This window comes from Trachemys scripta, chromosome 10, assembly GCF_013100865.1.
Source record: "Trachemys scripta elegans isolate TJP31775 chromosome 10, CAS_Tse_1.0, whole genome shotgun sequence".
In the NCBI taxonomy this organism is placed as follows: domain Eukaryota; kingdom Metazoa; phylum Chordata; order Testudines; family Emydidae; genus Trachemys; species Trachemys scripta.
The window spans coordinates 59,831,453-59,854,054 of NC_048307.1; the positions used below are offsets into that span (position 1 = coordinate 59,831,453).

General features: G+C 37.7%; 1 protein-coding gene across 1 annotated transcript in view; it reads right to left on the bottom strand.

The window, feature by feature from the left end:
* The window catches only part of TCF12 (transcription factor 12), a 167,420-nt gene that overhangs the window by 51,989 nt on the left and 92,829 nt on the right, over nucleotides 1–22,602 (bottom strand). Inside the window, exons 3-4 of the mRNA XM_034784435.1 lie at nucleotides 14,614–14,749; nucleotides 11,182–11,234 (exon numbers count right to left, since the gene is read on the bottom strand). Of these exons, the coding sequence (XP_034640326.1) occupies nucleotides 11,182–11,234; nucleotides 14,614–14,749 (189 nt within the window). The remainder of the gene's footprint in view (nucleotides 1–11,181; nucleotides 11,235–14,613; nucleotides 14,750–22,602) is intronic.

Below are 22,602 nucleotides of genomic sequence, written 5' to 3' on the forward strand. Positions count from 1 at the left end.
ACCAAAGAAGTAACAATTTCATCAGACTGTGTGGGGAATTAGCTATTTTACTGGAGCAGCACAGGTACACCTATATGCACTGCACTGAAAATTATCACTGTGCTGTATGTTTATAGCACCAAAATACTATTTCCCCAATACATTAGAATCATAGAATCATAGAATATCAGGGTTGGAAGGGACCTCAGGAGGTCATCTAGTCCAATCCCCTGCTCAAAGCAGGACCAATCCCCACACAGATTTTTGCCCCAGATCCCTAAATGGCCCCCCTCAAGGATTGAACTCCCAACCCTGGGTTTAGCAGGCCAATGCTCAAATCACATTGTCACTCTATGTATCGTGTTTTGGGATCAAATTATTCTGCTTTCAAGCATATCAGATAGTTATGAGTTTTCTTTAATCTCAGGCCTTGGCTACACTTACCCGCTAGTTCGACAGCTGGAAATCGAACTTCTGGGTTCGACTTATCGCGTCTAGTCTGGACGCGATAAGTCGAACCCGGAAGTGCTCGCCGTCGACTGCGGTACTCCAGCTCGCCGAGAGGAGTACCGCGGAGTCGACGGGGGAGCCTGCCTGCCGCGTGTGGACCAAGGTAAGTTCGAACTAATTCGAACTAAGGTACTTCGAACTTCAGCTACGTTATTCACGTAGCTGAAGTTGCGTACCTTAGTTCGAATTAGGGGGGTAGTGTAGACCTGGCCTCAGAGTTTACATTGCACAAAGATGATGACAAACGGACATATTTTATAATTGCAGCAAACACCACTGGATATACCTATAGAAAGCTCAAACTGTAACTACTCCAACATGGTTCCAACAACCAAAAAAAGTTCTCTTTGTGTATGTCGGGGTTTTATTTTTTATTTCACATTTATTCTCAGCAGCAGCTGCACTGATTCCCCCCCCCGTAAGGAAAGCATGTTACGGTGAAATGGATCCTATCTGGATCAACGATATCATAGTGAATACAGATATTTATTCTATTTTCCCTTGGTGACAAATCAAGGGTTAATCTTATGACTCAGTCTGACAGAACTAGTCAGCTGGAGACAGGGCCAATTTTTTAAACTTGATTTCAGACAGACATGCCGTCAGCAGAGGAGCACCGAATGGACATGCACTTTTGTAGCCTGAACTGTTTCCATTCACGACTCTGCACTGTGTCAAAAACAATAACCTGTGTGTTTCTGTAAGTATATAAAGAGATTATGATCTCTGACGCAGAGTGAAATGCTGACCTAATAATAAATTAAACTACCTGTTTAAGAATGTTCTCAAAAGATTCATTCATTTTTCAGTCTGATTTTAATGAGATACTTGCTCTTTAAAGTCCAGCTGTTTTGTCAAATGTAGAATTTAGTCTATTTTCTTATCTTTGTCCAATTCAAAGACACACAACCAAACACACACAGCAAGAATGAATCATCCACCTTTTTAACAAGTTTAAAACTACCACTAAGTTGACGACATACAGATCACTGGAAATTACTCTTTATAATATACCAGAGATAGGCAGAGGATCTCATCTCCACACTACAGAGCATATCCTCTATTCAGAACTGTCCATAAATATGACAAACATCATATCAATGTTTAAAATAAAATGTTGCATTATATTGCTTGTTTTATTATTTCAAATATTATAAGAACTAAAAACTTTTACATTGAATTGTGTACTCTTCCCCCCCCCAATAAAAGTTACTTGCCCACCATCAAAAACAAATACCAGATAAAATATAATGAGCTTCCTGATGGAGAGTCTGTTTTTTCCAAGGACTTAAACATCAGCTTACAAAGGAAAACCTGAAGTAGGATACCAATAGCTCATTTTTTCTTACTTCTTTGTTACTAGTTGAAAAATGCTCTTCAATATTCATGCACAAAATCTTTGTCCCAAGGATTGAGAAACCACTTCTAAGATTCTCAATGAAAAAAAACAAACTCCAAATGTATTTATTTCTAAACAAAACGTTTATGATGATTAACTAGATCAAGCCTGGCGAGATGAATACCTATAAATTATATCGTCAGCAGACAATTAAAACAGATTCAGACTTTAAACTGTCTGAGAATTGCATGTAGCTACTTCTAGTGGAGAAAAATAGAAAAATATGCATTGTCTAGAAGACAGACCTCGACTCATGTAAACATCTAAATATCTAGTAAATTAAAAAATCCTGAAAGCATGCCATCATGTTATTAGGCAAGGGGAAATTATCCATTTATAATCATGTACTGTATAGTGAAAAGATGCAGCAGTTTGCAACTCCACAATAGTGCTTTTTAAAAAAAGAAGAAACAGCCAAGAATAAAAACCATTATAATAAAAACAAAATTGACACAAAAGTCATAACATTAAGTTAATTGGGTCCGATTAATTTACACTAGTGTACTTTCAAATCTATGTCAAAGTTAAGTAGTAAAAGTTTTACTGTTTTCCAGTTCAAATGGTTGGGTTTTAATTTTAATATCTGTATTTCTGCAAAGAAAAATATTACCTGATATTAAATAAAAATAAGATTACATATTAAGCCAGTATACAGCATTCCAGAAAATAAATCTTATACTATACACTGATATCAGATTTCCAAACCAATTCCATGATGGCTACATGTGAAAACAGGAAACAATAATATTTTAAAAATAAGAAATTATCTAGTCAGAAAAATTGAGTTACAACAGATGGGAATGGCTTTCCTTCTCAAGTACTATACATTGTCAGCATGCGAGTTATTATATATATTTATAAATAGAAATAAAGATGCTTCTCATTAGGGGCATTATTCTAAGAGCTAATGAACAGCAGCAACTTCTATCAATTCCTCATATTCAGGTATTGTACAAATATTCCTTATTAGTGATACTTTCTTATGGATTTATATTAAAATATCAAAGCAAGGAACATATTCAATATGCACCATTATTCCCAGCTTTGGAAAGCTTCAGAACTGTGCTGAAGATTTTAGATATTTTGTAAAAACAAAAACAAAAAACCCAAGCAGTTTAATAGATGGCTTTGAAATGTCCTCAGGTATAGCTCCCTATGAGAAGCACTTAGTTACACACAATTTCATTTATGACAAAATGTATGTATACATTTGTTTGTTATCCTTGACAAATGAGTAAGGGGTGTTACCAAACAACAGTACTTCCTATTGGGCCAATCACCACTGCACAACATGATAAATAAATGCAGGCACATTATAAAAATCAGATGTGAATTAAATAAGAGATTTAAAAAACCTTCCAAAGTAAATGATTCCACGTTTCTGTTATTAAAAGATATAAAAGATTAAGTTAAGTTACACATCTCTTCATCATGAACTTAGTATGACCAAGCAAATGTATTTGAGAAATTAAAGGGAGATAAGGGGTCCCTCTGCTGGTCCAACTCCAGTATCATTTTGCTTTATTTGTTGCTCAAGTGCAATATGTTTAGCATTTCTCATGTACTCCCCAAAGTGATATATAGTAACATAGCTTCTGATGCAGTTTTAAAATTTTCCAGTAGATGGTTCTATAATCAAAACCCTGCTCCATATGAAAAACAGTATTTTAATCTATTTAGTAAATTAGCATCAGAAAAGCTTTAGGAAACTTTATGTCAAAGTGCAGGTAGCTAGCTGTACAGAAACATAAGCTCAGAGGCACGTTCTCCCCCCCCACTTTTTTTTTTTTTTTGGTTCTCTGGTTCGCTGTCTGGCAAAATTCTTCAGCAAACGAAGCTGTCTGGATGATCTGTCAAAAGCAAATGACAATCCTTTTGTCATCTATAGTTAGGGATCTAGTTAGTACTCCCTTAAGGAAAATTTTTTTTTAATAGGCTACCCAAGTTACCACAGAAAATGTCATGAAGTCTTGTGATTACATCTCCAGGATTGTACAACCTGTTTTCTTTATAGCCTTGAAGTGCCAAAGCTCAACATCACAAGAAACTCAATGGCACTAAAATGTTAGGCAATTTTAATTCAATTTTAAATTTATACTCAGACTAGAACCAACATCTGCATCTTTGTGTCAGGATGACAAGCGAATCAGTAGTCTAGAAAATTTACGTCTGAAGTTTATTCAGGGGTTTAGACAGTTTTTATTTCAGTGCAATTCTTTCCAACAGTAATCATTTTTTACTAGCTATTTCTGATAATTTAATGGTTAGATCACAGCCAAAGCAGCCTGTCTAGCATTTGTATTGATCAAGCAACCAATTTAACAGCATGACACAGGTAAAAGTCTTATAGATATTACCACCTATTACTCTTCTAACAGACTGCACAAATTTTCAAACAGCCTTCCCACCACAATCACAGTGAACATCATCAAGTGACAAACTATAAGAAATAATCTTTTCCTTATAAAACCTTTCCCTCCCCCCATTGTTGTTGTAACAAAGAGCATCATCAATAATGGGGATGAACTGGCACATAGTCTGATGTAAAGCAGTAGTTACAGCAATAACATATAACCTTTTTGTACAGTTACACAAGCTGCAGTCTAGTCATGTTGGGTTTTATTAACATTTTAAAGGTACATATAAATTTAAGACCTTTCTATTCAGATCTCAATTATAATTTAATAGCACTTAAATACATGCATCTGGGATGCTCTGAAAACTTAAACAGATTAGCTAATGTCAACAGAAGGCCCTTACAGCAAGTCCTGAAGACAGCTAAGGAGACCTTCTGGCAGGGAATTCTACAGACATGATCCCTGATCAAAGCAGACTCTGCTTTGGCCCAATGCAGTCAGAGGATCAGGACAGACAGCCTGGATAATTCATCTGATTTCAACTGCCTTGGAAGGACATTGTTGAGAGATGATCACTTAAGAACCCTCAGCCTAGATCAGTGAGAGCTTTACAGACTGTCAGCAAGACCTTGCAACAACCCAGTTTGCTACTTACTGACAGCTGGACACCTCTGCTTCCTCCACTCCCATAATCAAGAAGCAGAGAGGAAGCCACATGTGACTGACTACTGCTGCTTCCAGATCAATTTCAAGGGAGGCTCAAGTAGAAGTGAATTACAATAATCTAGCCTGGAGATGGTGAAATCATAAAAGGCCTAATGAGGTCCATGACTAGGCTGACCAAACAGCAAGTATGAAAAATCGGGACAGAGGGCGGGGGGTAATAGGCGCCTATATAAGACAAAGCCCCAAATATCCCTATAAAATCGGGACATCTGGTCACCCTATCCATGACTCAGAAAAAAGGGAGGGATGGAGATGGAAACAGTCTTGTTCCCTCTAATTTTTGACAGGCCATGTGCGCAAAAAATTTCTTCTGTGCAAATTTTTGTGCTTCTGTGCAAATTTTTGTGCGCACAGTGTTTTGCCGTGTGCGTGGTGTTTCAGATCTCTGTGCGCGTGCGCACACACACAGCTTAGAGGGAACAGTGCCTCACTGCTTAAGAAGAGTAGGTCTCAACAGTAAAATTTTTTTGGTATGTTACAGAATTTTGGGGCCTGGACACTTTAAATATTTACTATTTATTTGCTTCTTTACAAACCAAAAAAAGGCAAGTTCCTACCCTGAGGAGCTTACACTTTGATTCAGACATAACAAACAAGGCATAACAATGAAAAGTGGTGGTGGGAGTGTTGAAGGACAGGGGCTGGAGGTTACCCCAATAAGTAATCACGAGTGTGTGTATTCTAACCCACACAATTTATTGACTCTGTTTTAATGTTTTATCATTTATAAGTTACTGTATTATGGAGTCCAGACCAAGGATCAGATCAGGAAACAAATGAAAAATAATTCCAAGAACATGTATTTTCATCCAGAAAGTCACTTTAATCCCATTCCCAATAAGCATGGTCCTGTGTCCTCCAAGTGCTTTATTGCACTATAGCTAGGAGCACAGTCTCAGCAATAACCCTATGTAAAAATACCCTCACAGTAGAGTTAGTCAATGGGATGCTCTCAGTTTGCCAGTCAGGGAATTTTGCATCAGACCTGGCCACATCACCTATTGACCTCAGAATAACCTCAACATAAGAACGGCCATACTAGGTCAGACCAGAAGTCCATCTAGCCTAGTATCCTGTCTTCTGACAGTGGCCAATGCCAGGTGCCCCAGAGGGAATGAACAGAACAGGTAATCATCAAGTGATCCAACAAAGGATACCACCCCGCCCATCCTGGCTAATAGCCATTGATGGACCTATCCTCCATGAACTTATCCTGTTCTTTTTTGAACCCTGTTATAGTCTTGGCCTTCACAACATCCTCTGGCGGGAGTTCCATAGGTTGACTGTGCGTTGTGTGAAAAAATACTTCCTTTTGTATGTTTTAAACCTGCTGCCTATTAATTTCATTTGGTGACCCCTAGTTCTTGCGTTACGAGGAGGAGTAAATAACATTTCCTTATTTATTTTCTTCACTCCAGTCAGGATTTTATAGAGGTATCTCATATCCCTCCTTAATCAGCTCTTTTACGAGCTGAAAAATCCCAGTTTTATTAATCTCTCCTCCTATGGAAGCCGTTCTATACCCCTAATCATTTTTGTTGCCCTTTTCTGTACCTTTTCCTGTTCCAATATATCTTTTTTGAGATGGGGTGACCATATCTGCACGCAGTATTCAAGATGTGGGCATACCTCAGAGTTTTCTGGCATCAAGGATAATACTCTAAAAAGCCAGGGCACTCCTATACTCCCCATCTGCTAGAAGGCTGCTACATTCACTCACCAGGGTGAATTTTACTTTATTTTTAATTCGACTAAATTATCAGAGCCTCAAACTCTGGAGTTCAGATAAGCAGACAGAAGTTTGGAAATTTATCTGAAACTATGAATAAACTCATTAAGTCCTACAAATTTCCATCTCAAACAGGTAACAAGTTGCCTTCATGGGGGAAGATGCCCAATGAGCTGTTACCTTCCTTCAGGCCAGCTTCCTGTCTCTTGCCTTTATGGAGCACCACCCCAGCTTTATACCTAGGGGGCTGGGGAGGTGAAAAGCCATTCTTTTGAGAGCAAATGTGAGGCATCTTTTCCATTTCTCATCCAAGCCAACACTCAAAGTCAATGTACAGACTCACAATGACTACCATGTGTTTGACTGGACCTTTGTGGTATATCCTTTCTGCTTACTTCTGTGTCTCTTTCCCAGCCCACCCACATGAAACAAATATAGGTCATTTTCCTCATTTTTGCTATGACACTGCTCCAATATAGCTGTTTTTAATGGAGGAATTCTTACAATAAATGATAAATTGGCACATGTAAGAGGTATACATCCTACAACTAGTGACACGTCAAGACTCCTATAATCATTCTATGAATTCTTTTACCCTGAACATAATTCTAAACTGCAGTGGACTTGAATCTAGAAACAGGGCTTTGCTAATTTCCTGTTAAGTGGAATTTTAAACTTTATATAAGAATTTTAAAGCACGGTCTAAAGATTTAGGTAATATGTTGACCAAAGTACATAAGATTAGCAAAACATGCAAATAGACAGTAAATACATTAACCTGGGGGGAGGGGGGGCTAAACTTAAATAATTAGTACACAGATAAAATCAAGACTCCTCTTGGTAAACAGAAAACTATCTTAGCAAAAAGACAGAGGACTTGATTATCCTCTTGCATACACAGAAGAGTTGTAGATCTCAAGAAATTAGATGACTGCATATGTGTTTGTGCAGTAGCTGATTTTCTAAGATATGCATCAATGTAAGCTGTGTACTGAAGGTCACAATCTTAGTTGGGTTGAAGATGATGAAATGGCAAAAGAAGGATCTAAAGGTATTTCCAGCATTAATCTTCTGATTTTTCACATTTAATACAGTTCTATTATTAATCTAAATTAAATGCTGATTATGGTAGTAATTAGAGCTGAATAAATGTTTCATACTGAATATTTACCCTCTTTCTCTGCTAATGGAATGTCCACAATTAGCTTGCACTTTCCTCAGGTATTCAAATGCACTTGATTTATTTTTTAATTATTTCCTCTACAGACTGACCAGTTCACTGCAAGCATTCAATAAATGCTCTTCAAAATCTGATCTGCACTGATTAGTTACAGTTGGTCTCAAGTCACATGGCACTAGTTCTGTTCCCTGAGTCTGACTGGATGAAGGTAACACTACAATCAGAAGGAAGACTCGGAGAAATGGCTGGTGTTTTTGAATTTCTATGAGAAAGGTAGTAGCCGATAAGCAGAAACTATAGAATAGTGTAAACGTATGTCTTTCGAGGTGACACAGGCCTTGTGCGAGGCAACACTCTTGAAAAGTAGGCTACTGTAAAGATTTCCTGGATAGGTGTAGAGTTTGTTTGTTTTTTTCTTGTCCTCTTTGCACAGTATGCATGGATAAACATAGATTTAAAGCACGTACACAAGTACTCTGTGTGCTTTGGGAACACTTGTCTCCCTACTGTATCAAACTGGGTCCCATCCATATAAAATATACTAGTTCCAGTGTTGTTCTGGAGCATGAAAGCTTAAAATTCACTTTCTGCAAACATTCTTGCAAATAAAAATCACACGCTTTAATGTCTGCAGAAAGCGAACACAAAAGAGATGCAAGCAAAGCTAGATTCATTCTGATACAAGTTTCATTTGTCACTCACCAAAATGTTGGAGATGTTCATCCAGTAATTTTCTAGCTAGCTTGTTTTTCACTACTATGACACAATCAAGAACAAGTGGAAAAATTCATCTCAAAACAAATAGTTTTGGAAAACATCTGACATGGGATGTCCACCACAAAGCAAAAGTCAAGAGAAAAAGTATTTTTACAAACCATAGGAAGATTATTTATTTAAAAATCCTTATCTTTCTAAAAGAGCAACATTAGTTTTCCAATTAAATGAAGATTACCTAGAAAGTTAAAGTACTAAGAAGAAGCATCTATGTTTACATTAAATTAATTATAAATATTAAAGAGAATCTATCTTTTAGAAACTCAATTAGAAATGTCTTCCTATGGCTTGTAAAATATTTTAAATAATTATTAAAGCCTCTTTCCCCCCTTTGTTATTTTCCATCTAATGATGATTTTCATATACTGAGTAGAACATCAGCAGTACAGAGATTAAATATGCTGATTCACTCTTTACCTTCGCCAAAATACAATCTGATTTGTTAGCATAGCACATTCCAAATAATTATGCGGGTGTCCCTTTTCCTTAATTCTCACCTCAGAATTTCAAGAAATCACAAATTTCTATAATAGTCAGTAAAATTTAATTTTGTTCAATCTTCCACCAAAGACAATGCATCTTACATTAAAAAAAAAAATCAGAGTTTTGTTTGAATTTCGCGTCATCTTGCTTAGAGGTTACAATCAGGACCCTACCCATTAAAATACACAGAAACAATGACTTTACAAAATATATCACCAGCATATTGATGACTCACAGTATCTGCTTTCTCTCTCCATCACTGAGATTTGTTCAGTGTTTAATAAAATCAGTCTTTTGCTATCCTGTTTCTTCATTTAGAAGATGAAAAATTAAATAAGAAACATTAAAAACATACTGCTTCTTAACATTAGTGTTGGGTAAGAGAAATGAGATGAATTTTTCATTCACTAATATGATCTCGTTACCTGGCCAGTGCAACTAAATATTAATATGTAATTTAACTTTTATGACTCTCCTAGAATTATAGTAATAAAATAAATGAAAATTGTACTGTTACATGTTTTAGCTACTCTGTCATTTTTAATATATTTTTGTTAATCTAGAAGAAATCATCTGTTAACTGGAAAGGCACCCCTGCATAACACACAACTGTTAAAATGTAAATTGCCAAACTATTTTTAGCTGCTGCCGGAAAAAAAAAATATTCCTGGCCTCGGGAATAATGATTTGAAGCATTGTGTTCATTTTGTTTATCAAGCAGCTATTCAGCCTCTAGTGGGGCCCAAGTGCTTATGCAAGCAAAAGCTTTCAAGAGTGCCTGCAGCTGCAATCCTGGCTTCCAGGTAGGCTGCAGGTTCAGAGCACAGCTGCCCCAGGCTGTCTAAACTATCTCAGTTCCATCTGGAAGTATGGTTAAAATGGGATTTCAGATTCAGGTTTTTGTATATCACAGTGAAGGTGGGAAGTGGAGGAAAGGAGAGTGACTAGAAGACACCATCTATGGTTTCAGATTTAATACAAAAATAAAATAAAATAAAATAAAAAGATCAGACCCTTTTTGCTCCTACTGTATTACTGTTGCCTGTGCAGTGCATTCTATTCAGCCTATATGGCTTTGAGTTATGACTCATCCAACTGCACCTGCACCCGTGTGTTAAGTACTGCCAAATAAAAGCCCGACATCCATTTACACAACAAAGAGATGTACCCCGCAAGGCAGTAGAGCTTCTCTTCCCTCCCCTCTTGTTTATTGTGAACAGGGGGGAAAAATCCTTCCTTCACTTCACTGGGGATTTTTCACTTCATGTGGATTTTTAAATACAGATTCATTTATAAACAATTTTCTTCCTTTAAAGAATAAAGTATATTTAATACCACAAAACACCCCTATAGCATTAGATTATCACAGCCATTAATGATTTTTCAACCAAAACCCTTCCAACCTTTTTCATCAAAGCCCTTTATTCTCAAAGGATAAATTTTCTAGCAAAGAGGGATCAACAAACTAGTTGCTTGAAAGCCTTTCTGATGGTAGGCTGAAGTTAGGAAAAGCTTAATGAAGGCTTTAAAATCCACCAGGGCTTCACAATGAACATCTGACTTGGTGATTTATGCATATTAATAACCTCAGTTCTACTGAGGCAAGCTGAGCCGTATATGTCCTCCGAATCTTAATGTCTTCAGCTCCATTGGGATTATTACAAATGTAAATTTCTAAGATTCTCAGCTATTAATCTCTGTCTGTCCTCCTGTTCAGCAACATAATGACTAATTAAACATCAAAAGACCTGTACAGGAGATCTTCTTTGACAGCTCCTGGCCCAGCTCTCTTCCCAAGAGGGGAATTCAAATGACAGGGACAAGTGGGTAAGTGCATATGAGTGAGGTACAAACCATTGCTATGAAATCTAAAAACTACACATCAAATGTGTATTTAGACCTTAGGAACTGATCCAAAATAGCTTGGCTGTTTATGGTCACTAGATAAAGCCTTCCTAATGATAACTTAAAAGATTTGTATGTCAAGTAAACAGTGCGCTTTGAGCCCAATTTGTTTACTAGAAGTTAAAAATTCAGTACTTACAGAAGAAGGCAAACCAGGGGGCACCTTTCTTACTTTCTTTGTCTGTAAAGGATCTGCACACAGAAAACAACACATTTCATCAGCTATGCTGTGTTACAAAGGAGTAACAAGAACGAACAGCCACACTAAACAACTGGTTATTTATTTTCCCCACAATACAGTCCCCATTTTCTAGCTTTATGCATCTTTTCCTCTGTACCAATGAAAGGTGCCTTACACACATTACAAGAAGATTACAATGACTAACACATTTGTGCCCTTTTCTACAATCCTGCCTCGCTCACATTACCTTTGATCTCAGGGGATTCTCCTTGTGGAAAGGCAGTCACCCCTGACAACAAAAACACTATTAAGTACATCAATACCATAATGCATTCACTAAACAATGGCCTGTAAAGTGCACAAGGTGGAAGGTGGATTGACTGTGGACATAAATGAATCCCCTGCTTGTGTTCTTGGTAAAATCAGAATTACAAACACCTCTATGGTACATTAAAATCCAAATTAATGTAAACTGTGGCTTTTTAATACAGTAATTTCATCTAAATGGATTACAACATTCAAATGCAGGGTTTATTGTAATACCTCAGCTACCAGCAACAGTGAAGCTGATTAACCAACTAGTCAACACTCTTCACAAGTCACTAAGAGAATCCAAACCATCTTTCAGAACATTTGGAAAGTTGGAAATATGGCACCCACTTCTCTACACCAATAATTGACTTCCATGTTACCAGGGAAGTCTATGGCTGCATACATTAAGAACTGGAAAAAAGGCACAAAATAAAGTTTAACTCAACCACTATAGTCAACGTGCAAATTAGATTTCCTGGCATTACGGGTCTGCCCCAATAAATAATTGATCTGGTGACATCATCATTTGTACTTTGGAGTCATCCAGTTTTCAACCATAATACAAAACAAACTCTTTCATCTTGATTTAGAATTACAATAGTGAATTTAACATTTGGTTGTAGCAAGCTGAAAAGTATCTTCTTCCTCCATAATGTAATAAAGGTGAGAAGGTTCAGGAAGAAAAAGATAATAAAAGCAACAAGTTTATTTTCTATCCCTCACTTCTCCTCAGGATACCTCTACTATGGTATGTGCCACATATTATGTTAGAGAAAAACTACAGTTCAGAAGTGTTTACACTTATTTCCTAAAATTATTGCATACATTTTCAAGGGGGTGGGCCTTTGGTTGAGAGCACCCCTACTTTACAGCCACAAATTCTCAGGTCTTGAGTTCCAGCCACTCAGTTCCAGCAAGGACAACAAGGACTCCACTACAGATCCGCAAAGGTTTATGGCCCTTGATTTTTGCCTTCTAACAAGCACCATAAGCTAGCATGAAATTCCTCTGGAAACAACAAATTGGACCTAATCTTAAATCAAAAACCTTTGACACCACCCAATTTTATATAGTTTCCACATAAAATCATAATTCTCATCCTAAATGTTAGGTTTGTAACAGTACCTAAAACTAGACTAGTTTGACATGGTTGGAGGTCCAACTATGAAGGTTTCACATATCTCTAGTGTCTCACTTCACATTCAGTGTTGCTCCATACCTGTTCAGAAGAGACACGCAGTTACCAGGCACCAGTCCCACTCAACACCCAAACATATGTTCTACAGCATTCTGTCACAGCTGATTCAATCAGCACAGGAGTAAAGATCAGATCCAGCAACTGAAATTGTGGCTATGTCTACACATTTGTGCCCTTTCCTAAAATCGTGCCATGTTCACATTAACTTTGATTTTCAGGGGAAGGTAGTAATCTGAAGAGGATTACATTAAATGTGAACTAGCATACTTTTAGTTCACACCTGCAGCGTCCACATGGTGGAGTTACAGTGCAACACTTTGGTCTGAACTGTGGGGCAGTGTAGACAAGCCCTCGGTCTCCTACATAACCATCATCCTAGCTCTAGCACCCGGCCAGCCTCCTCACAAGGTGTTTTACTGAGTGTCCAGTAGGGCTACATTTTCTTTAAATGTTCTTTTTCTCAGCCACATTCTGGAGAACTTTTCAGGTTTCTTTATTAGCAGTTCTCACCTGTGTTAAGAAGCATGTGTTAAAAAGGACTGTGTAAAAAAAGGCACTCCCCAAAACTAAATGGCAACTATCTTTGTGAATGAGTTTGAATGTCAGAAATGGACAAACAGGAGTTAGTTATAATTTTTGTAAAGGATCATTCTAAAAAGTCTGCCATTTCTAATTTAAGACATTTAAAAAAAAAACATTACTTCAGACATATTCAGTAACTATTTCAATAGTCACACAAATGGATAATTTCTATTAACTGCTAAAACTCCAAGAAAAGAGGTCTCATTTCATGAAGTTTTGTTGTGGATAAACAATGGTTTAAATTGTAAAGTTAAGTACAGTCAAGTTACATATACTTTGTAGACTAAATAAATCTTCATTTGATGTATGTAGGTAAAAGTAGCACACAGGAAGAGAAGCCAGAAATGTGCAGAAATAAAGCAGACAACGACAGCAATTTCAGTGACCTAAAAATGAAAACTGCAGTTTGTGATAATTTTCTAAAATGGAAAATCAGATTGGGGGATTAAAAAAAAATATTTAAAAAACTAGAGCACGCATACAAAATGAAATATTTTCAACCTGGACTTTACATTATTTTGGATAGTTTCAGACTAAAGAGCATTTATATCAAAGTAATATAAATGACTAAGCACTGGATTGTATGGTTGATACGAAGACCTTACAACTTGCAGTAGTCAGATGTTCTGTTAGTGACTAACAGTAATATGTACAGTAAGGTCCACTTATCTCGGAGCAACTCCAGAATATGAGGTACATAATATTATTTAATTGTGACCAATCTTAAAAAACTCCCTTGAAGCATATTTTGCTAACATAACAAATCTGTTATGCATCTGATGGTATACACTGAATAAGAAGTCTCATTTTCCCATTGATTACTGTCTTTACCTGATACATATAAATTACTGGGATCCTTAAACCAACTACACGCAACTCTAGATCATCCTGAACAAAGTAAGTTCAGGCATAAAAAAAAGGATAATTATTCTTCCCTTTACATTTTCATAGTGTATAATGGTAATGACCTCAAGGTCAGGCATTTCCAGGAGTTAATGATGGCCTGGGTTAAGGGCACTCAGCTACTTCAGCTGGTCATCAACTGCTATCCATCTGTCATTACTGCTTACACAATTGAGAATTTTTTTATGCAATACTGATCAGGGCTGAACTCAAATCAATGTATTAAACAAAATTACAGTTAATTTTATATTATCCCTTATTTAGCTATCTTAAGTAGCAGACATTGCCCTTGAAAGGATAATTTGCAACATATAAAAAAAGATATTATCCAAAATAAGGTGGGATGTGAAAAGCGCATCAGTGTTAAAGGTCTAACAATAGTCCACATTACTGACCAAGAGCTGATGAGTCATGAAGTGGTCTTCTGCGTGGATTTGCAGAAGAAAATGGGTAATATGGTGTTCCAGGTTTTCCTGAGGATGACAACTGACCAGGGCTTCCAAGTCCCACATCTGATCGAAGGAGACTGGACTGTAAAATAAACAATGAAAAGCAAATTATTGTAATTACTAAACTTCAAATTATGTTGTAAATGAATTATTAATTATGCTAGCTGCTTGTGACAGCTTTAGCCAGTTATTCAATTTTTAATCAAGGTCTTAAAGTTTAAAGAAATGTTGATATTGTTTATTATTATTATTATTCAGAGAATGTACTTTGCAATAGCAGAGAGACCTGCAGCCCAATTTTAAAGACCAAAATGAATTTTGCTGAGAGTCTGGGAAAAGGACTTAATTCCACTTAAAAGGTCTACCTACTAATACATCATACCATACTATAAACAAAATGATATTTATTTGCTTAATTTGTAATATAATATAAAAATGGATTAAACTGTTAAAAGATACCATATTTACAGTGTGAGATTAGAATATATTATTCAGGTTTAGTATGCACACACTGGTGAATTCATAAACACAGAGAAATTATCCTGAACAGCTATTTAAAACACAAAAGACAAAGTATACATTGATTACATGTAATGTGTGGAATATTCAATAATGGTGAAAATGTTATAAGCAATTCTGTATTTACACATGCAGAGAGAGAGAGAGAGAGAGAGAGAGAGCGTCATCGTTTAAAGCATCATTTTAATGTTGATCCTGCCTGGTTTGGGGTTTCATCACTAACCCAAATCTTGGGCTGAGATTTGGTCGCTGCAGAGTGCCTTTGCCATTAAAGGTGGAAACCATACTTAGCTTTGCAGTTACAGGTTGAAACAAACCCCAAACTCGTAGTGAAACTCAGGGTGCTCTCTATAAAGTAAATATATGGCTACTGAACAGAAGCAGCCCCTTTCTCTATAACAGTAACACTGAATACCTCCCACAGCTTTCCCTCATACACTAACAGTCCACAATGCATGAGCCATTTCTTACATAACAATTTGGCATCTACAGTAATATACCTTAATGGCAACTCTGAGCCAACTAGCATCTCTTATGTAAGTTCTTTGATCTCTTTTTCTTCATGCTGGATCATCACCTGAAGCCTGGTGCAGATCCAACCAATTTACTGTATGTTTTATAGCCTTACTTTTATTATACTAATCTAATTTGTGATAAAATCAACCTCAAAGATAATTATGCAGATACAAAGAAGAGCTGCTAAAAGCATGCTGCTGGGTATTAGGACAAGTTAATATTGTTTGCCTAGGCTTAAACTGTGCTAACAATACCTGATAATTGAGTTGCAGGACAATAAGTGACAGGAAATGTTGAAAATAATTTATTATTAAACATTTTTAAAAATGCACCTTCAAACAGAATTTCCCAAGCAGCAGAGTGTTTTACAGGGGCTAAAAGTTAGCTTTGATTTTTAGCAACCCTCCATATCAGATGGCGTAAACAATTCAGTATATAGATGGCATTAACATTCAAAATTATCCTCAACTTAAATTTAGTGGCTTAGTATTTGTATCTCACCAAAAGGTGTGCTAGATACTGCACAGCTGCCGTGAATTCCTTTCCTCTAATTCCTTCCTTGACCCTAGCCAATCTGGCTTCTACTCTCACCGCTCCACTGAAACTGCTGTCGGTCATTTTGTGCCAATACAATGGGTCTATGTCACCTTACTTTGCATCCCATCATAACTAGGAGAAAAGCGGTGTAGCTACAGCACTGTTCTCTTGTGATCCCCAGCAGCCAGAATGGCCCTTTAGCACACAAGTTGCAGCCACCTTTGTCCCCATGCTGCACCCATGACAAGTACAGCACTTACATTTATCAGTGCCAGGACTGAATTAATGCCTTTTCTTTCCTACTAAGCACTCTCTAATCTCCCTCTATTGGTAGCTTTTTCTATGTCACACCACAATCCTCTACATCACTCAGGCCTGTAACCTGTGCGTTCTCTCTTCAACTCGGCCCTCTCACTAGTCCACAGATTCAGGGGTCCCACATCCAAATCTTGCTATCTCTTCCTCTTAAAATGTCCAAGATCTGTCCTTTTCTTTCTGTTCACATTATCATCTACACCTTCATCTTTTCCGTCTTGACTTCTGCAAGGCTGCTGGTTACTCAAGGTCACTGATATTCTATGATTAGTCCTGTTGAGATCCTATCAGGGTTGGAAGGGCCCTCAGGAGATCATCTAGTCTAACCCCCTGCTTAAAGCAGGACGAAGCCCCAACTAAATCATCCAACAGCTTTTTGCCCTGTACCCCTAAATGCCCCCCCTCCAGGATTGAACTCACAACCCTGGGTTTAGCAGGCCAATGCTCAAACCACTGAGCTACCCCTCCCTAGTGCCTCAGCCCCTCTCCATTTGTTCTGCATAGCTCTGGTGCTGAAAAGCTGTCAAAATAAAATGTGGCCCAGGGATTGCATAGTGTAAGGAACAACTCTGTGTTACTTTGTGCGCATACAAGGCTCAATACCATACCACCTTTACAACCCCTCGCCCTCAGCTGCCGCGTACCGTCTTTTTTGCTTCTTTATGATGAATAAATAAAGCCTGAAAACTTAACTTTAAAAATAAAAAGGGACAAGGGGAGGCAAGTCTGTGCTTTGTTTTAACCTTATTAACTTCGGGAAGAACAAGTCTGAATTTCCCTGTTTTAGTTGGAGGATGCAGAGATGTTAGATGTTTCTTACATATCTTCTCTTCCAGCAGTGTACAGGGCATTTGAGTTAAGTAGGTGTTAGCAAAACGCAAAAAGTTTTAAAGCATCCTGAATTAAAATAGCTTACTCACTGAATCAGATTTCACATTCTTGATATCTATGATGCCATAATCTGACTAGTTCTCTAGTCTGTCTAGAGAATCTTCCAGGAAAAGCAAAGTAGACAAGGCCTGAATTATTAATTAAAAACACATACAAGATTTTTTCTTAATTTTAAGGCTATCTGTACACGTAATAAAAAGCAGCAAAAAGGGAATGAAGCAAGTTCATTTCCTTTCCCAGGTCATCTTCAAAAACCTGTAAATTTTGCCTTTAAAAAATACATAAAGATACCTCATTGTTCTGCAGTGCTACTGAATTATCAAAGCTGCTACTTAAACTATTTGGCAAGTTTTTAAGAGGTGACCACCATACAGAGAACTTAGTTTGGGTATGCAACTCAGTGCTTCCACCTAACATCATTTAAAGGAACAAATGAAAACCAGTCAGCAATAATTAATGTGCCTATTTCAAGGTTGCTCAAAGGGCTGCAGAATTGCCTGCAGCCCAGGAATATGTGGCTTTGGAAGAAACTACCCTCCTGCTTTGTAAAAACATCTGAGATTGGCAGATATAGCAGGGGAAAGATTCCAGTCAGTATTCAACTGTCTCAAAATGTCACTCATAAGAGCATGCAGCGTTGTTGTAGCCTTGTTGGTTTCAGGATATTAGTGAGACAAGGTGGGTGAGGTAATATTCTTTTATTAGACCAACTTCTGAGCGAGACAAGCTTTCGACCTATGTAGAACTCTTCAAGTCTGGGAAACTCTGCATAGGTCAAAAGCTTCTCTTTCTGACCTATAGAAGTTGGTCCAACAAAAGATATTACCTTACCCACCTTGTCTGTCATAAGAGCAGTCAGAGAGAGATTGGAGCATTCCAGCAACTGACCTTATGTAATGATAGTAGCTTTCATGACACCTTTGGGGGTTTCCCTGTACCTAAAAAGGGGAACCTCAAAAGGTCATCTCTTTCACACAGGCATCAGGAGATGCTGCTGGAAATTATCCACATGGACATTCTCTACCTATACAGGGAGAAGTGGGTACTTGGTTTCTGATATCTTAGGAGAAAACACTTGAAGGAAGGAAAGGACAACGAGTGTGGAAATGCTCTCTTCTACCAATTCACTTCTGCCAAGTAATTCCCCAAAGACAGATGCCCACATCCCTCCCAACTCCTACTTCTCAGCTGTCAGCCTCCATTTATGAAAAATGCAACCCTCAATCTTTCGAGTTGTCAAACACACAAGCCCCTGTCTCCTTTGCTTACCTCCTAAGTTTTACCATAACCTGATTATTTCTGTAAGGACATGAAATAAGTGTTGAGACATTCAAGAACTCTTCATTATTACTGTATTATAATAACTAAAAGAATCCACTCTTTTGGTTTGTTATTGCATTTATTTTACAGTGAAGCAGAAATGTTAGTCAGTTGCTCCAGTACTGACATGATACAGCAACTAGGAGTCTAGCCACAGAGTTTAGAGCTGGTCGGACACAGCAATCAATGGAATAATCACAGAACTTGCATACAGCAAGTCTCAGAACATACAGCGTATTGTGTACAAATCTAATAGCAGCACATGTTAATTTGTAAAGCTATGCTATAGAGTTATTCTCCAAGTATATTCTTCTGACGTTATTGCAACTGAGTGAGGTATAGTAAGTACAACTGGTTAAATATAGTTTTTTCTCTGTCTGCCACAGTAAAATAAAAATAGATCTCATTAGCTCATCTTATTGACTTTTCTGCCTGTCTGAACCAATTGAAAAGCAATATTGACTAGGACTGATCCTGTCCTAAGGGCACCTGATGGAGAAAGGAATACACAAATACCTCTGAGGATACAATGACTAACAAGGAAGCTTTGTATTATCAGTACAAGGCTACTCTGGGCTAACTGCTTCTAGTCTCTTCACAGGCATCAGTTTACTGAGATGATACACAGCTTAGTTCTTAGCATTACTACAGAATGTTCAAGCCCTCAGTCACCAAGAACCTCATCTGCTAAACATGTATCCAATTACTAAGGAATAATCAATGACTAGTTATCCTCCAGAAACACTGGCTAACACTGCCTGGATTAGTGTCATCACAGATAAACAGACATCATTGTTAAGTAACTGCCTCTCTGAATTACATGAAACAAATACCCATGTTGTAAATAAACAAGACAATTAATATAAAGGAATTTTCTAATGATTTGTAGTAGATACTAACCAGAAAAAAGAAAAGGTTTTTATTTCAGTCAACCAAGTGACAGAACAGCCCTAATTCCAAAGAGGCAAATGACTGGTTATGGAGGCAGGGAGAGTACACTCAGCTGCACTACTTTTCTGAACCCACCCTTCAATTTAATCCAGGAAACAGCTTTGATGATGGCCTCAGTGGAATCAACGTGACCTGCCCCAAGAGGTAAATGTGCTACAGCGCTCACCAGCTGATGGAAAAGCATTCTAGGGGAAGGGGTGATTCAGCAAAATAAGCCACAGAAGGATGAAATAAAGAAGAATCACCTCTTCACACACAAGGAATAAATACATAAAAGAATGACACACACACACGTGTAATCTGTCTACTTTCAGAATACAAAAGGTTAGATTTGTATAACAGTTTTTACATGTACTGCAATATATATATTTAGTTAGCTTCAACTTGCATATTTACTGATTATGCCTAATTAAACCATTATGATTTTGTGAATAGTAAATATTTTGTTTGTTTGCTTTTTGAAGCAAACATGTATTTTCAAATAGTTTTAAAACTGGATTCTTTCACAGGTTTTGGGAAGGAAGAAAGGAAAAAGTTACCCCTACTATTTTTTAAAAGATCATTCTCTCTTACTTCTATGGACCTCCAAAATTCTGTTGACACAATCTGATTCTGAAGTAGCATTCTGCTTTCTATAAAGATGTTTTTGGTAGCATGCAAATAAATAATTCGAACACTCTGGTAAGGAGTTTTTCGATTTTTCAAAGCATAATTTATGAAAATGAAAATCTGGTTTAACAAATGTTTTAAAATTTCTCTGTATTATATTCTCCAAAGGCTCTCAAAGATTTGGGTTATTTCTAGACTAGGAAATCAGGTAATGCTTAAAAATGTGTTAGCTAACATTTTTAAATTAACATCTTTAAATGTTAGTATAAAAATGGGTTCGCTGGTTGCCTCTGACCCAAGGCTTTCCTCTAAGGGCTCACCATGATCACCACATACATTTTTGAGGGTACTATTCTGTTTGTCTTAGTTTCAAAAACATTTTAGTTAAAATATGTTAGCTAACCATGTTTCATCAGATGCCCCTTGATTCACTTTATCTCCTTGAAACAGGGGGAGATGTAGAGTGGTGATTGTGTTTGGGGACACCAACCCCCTTCCGCACATAACAGATCAATCTGAGGTCATAGCTCATCTCACTTCACCGTCATTTGTAGAATATTTTGCCCTTCTCCCCTGCGTCCAGTGTTGGGCTTCACTGATAACACCCTTAGCAGGGGCCCTTAACGGGTACTATCAGCCAGAACCAGATGGAACCAAGGTTTGCATTGGCAGGTGCAGAGGTGACCACATCCAAAAGTAGTGCAGCAAATACTGCCGCTCTACCCACTACCTACGAAACCTGGTCTATGCTTTAGGCCAAACTCCATAATGTCTATGACTTTCTTGACTGATGAGAAAATCCACCAGATTTGCCACCTGGAATGTACTAACCCCAAACAAAGTTGGGTATCATCTTTTGGTAATCCCAGAGATGGAAAGACATCACATTCAAGTTGCTAGAGTAACCGAAACGAAACTCAACAATAACGGTTAACAATTTGTGGAGGACACAAGTCTACTGTACTCTGGAGGAACCAGTCATATAAACAGGGTGGCATTCGTCCTACAAACATTTAATAAAACACTCACAATGTAGCACACTATTTCTGATGGACTGCTGTATGCTAAGTTGAAGCATTGCATGGGAAGCTGTCCATCATTGTAGCCTATGCTCCCACCAAGGAGGCAACATGTTAAGAACCAGTGATGCAGTCTGTTCCACCACATGATGAACTTGTTCTACTCAGAGATATGACCACCACATCTAGTTGTCCCAGAAATGGCTTGAAAACTATTCTTGGGCCATTTTGCTCTGGAACAGTAAATGACAACTCAGAGATTACTCTCCTTTTGCGCTTCTCACAACATTACCATCACTCAAAGTTGATTCAGGTGCTTTGATATCCAGCGATGGCCAGACAAGGAAGGTATATTGGTCCTGAATCACAATATATTAAGGTTTACCAAGGTGCAGAAGCCCATCTCCTTGTTGATGAAGTGGTACTTACTCCCTGATTTCAACATAAAAGTGAGCATGTATGCTACATAAGGCATAACACATCTGTGAAAATCCAGCACAAGTACTCTGTCACAAAGAAAAACAAATCTGATGTATTTGGTGCTTTCCTGGATGATGTAGAATTAGCCTGGACAGCTATAAACACAGGCATTTGAGAAGCCGTAGATGCCATTCTGACCTAAAACACTACAAGTGATGTGACCTGGCCTTAGTCCCGTTCAGCTGTGCAATGGATTGGCTCCTTGAATACATACATGCTAATATCAGTATAACTGTCAGTTCAACCTCTCTACTGACCTGGATTATGTGGATGTCATTGACCAATTTGGTCAGGACACAAATGATCTCAAGGATGCACTAGAGAGCTTCCATCATGAGGGAGCTGCCCTTGGGCTAAGTGTGTCTTGGGCAAACACAAAAATCCACATTGTCTTGTATCACAATTTTTGCGCCATCTGTGCTTCTGGATAAACTGTGGAAGTAGTGGATGACTTCCTCTATCTAGGCTGTAAAATATTATCAGATGGGCACAGCCAACCTGATATCCTAAGGAAAACTGGTTTAGCAGCCTCAGCTTTAAAGGACCTGCACATGGTCTGGAACCAAAAGAGTGTGAAACTATATACAAAAGTACAGATTCATCGAACCTGCACACTGCCAATTCTCTTATGTTGCTTAAACAAGACATCAGCAGGCTGGAGGCATTTCCATATGTGTTGTCATAAGCCACTACTGAATATAAGATGTTTTGACTATCCGTATTAGGCACGTATCACTGGGAATTGGCTTCAAGAGTCATCACTGGCTACTGCTGGCTT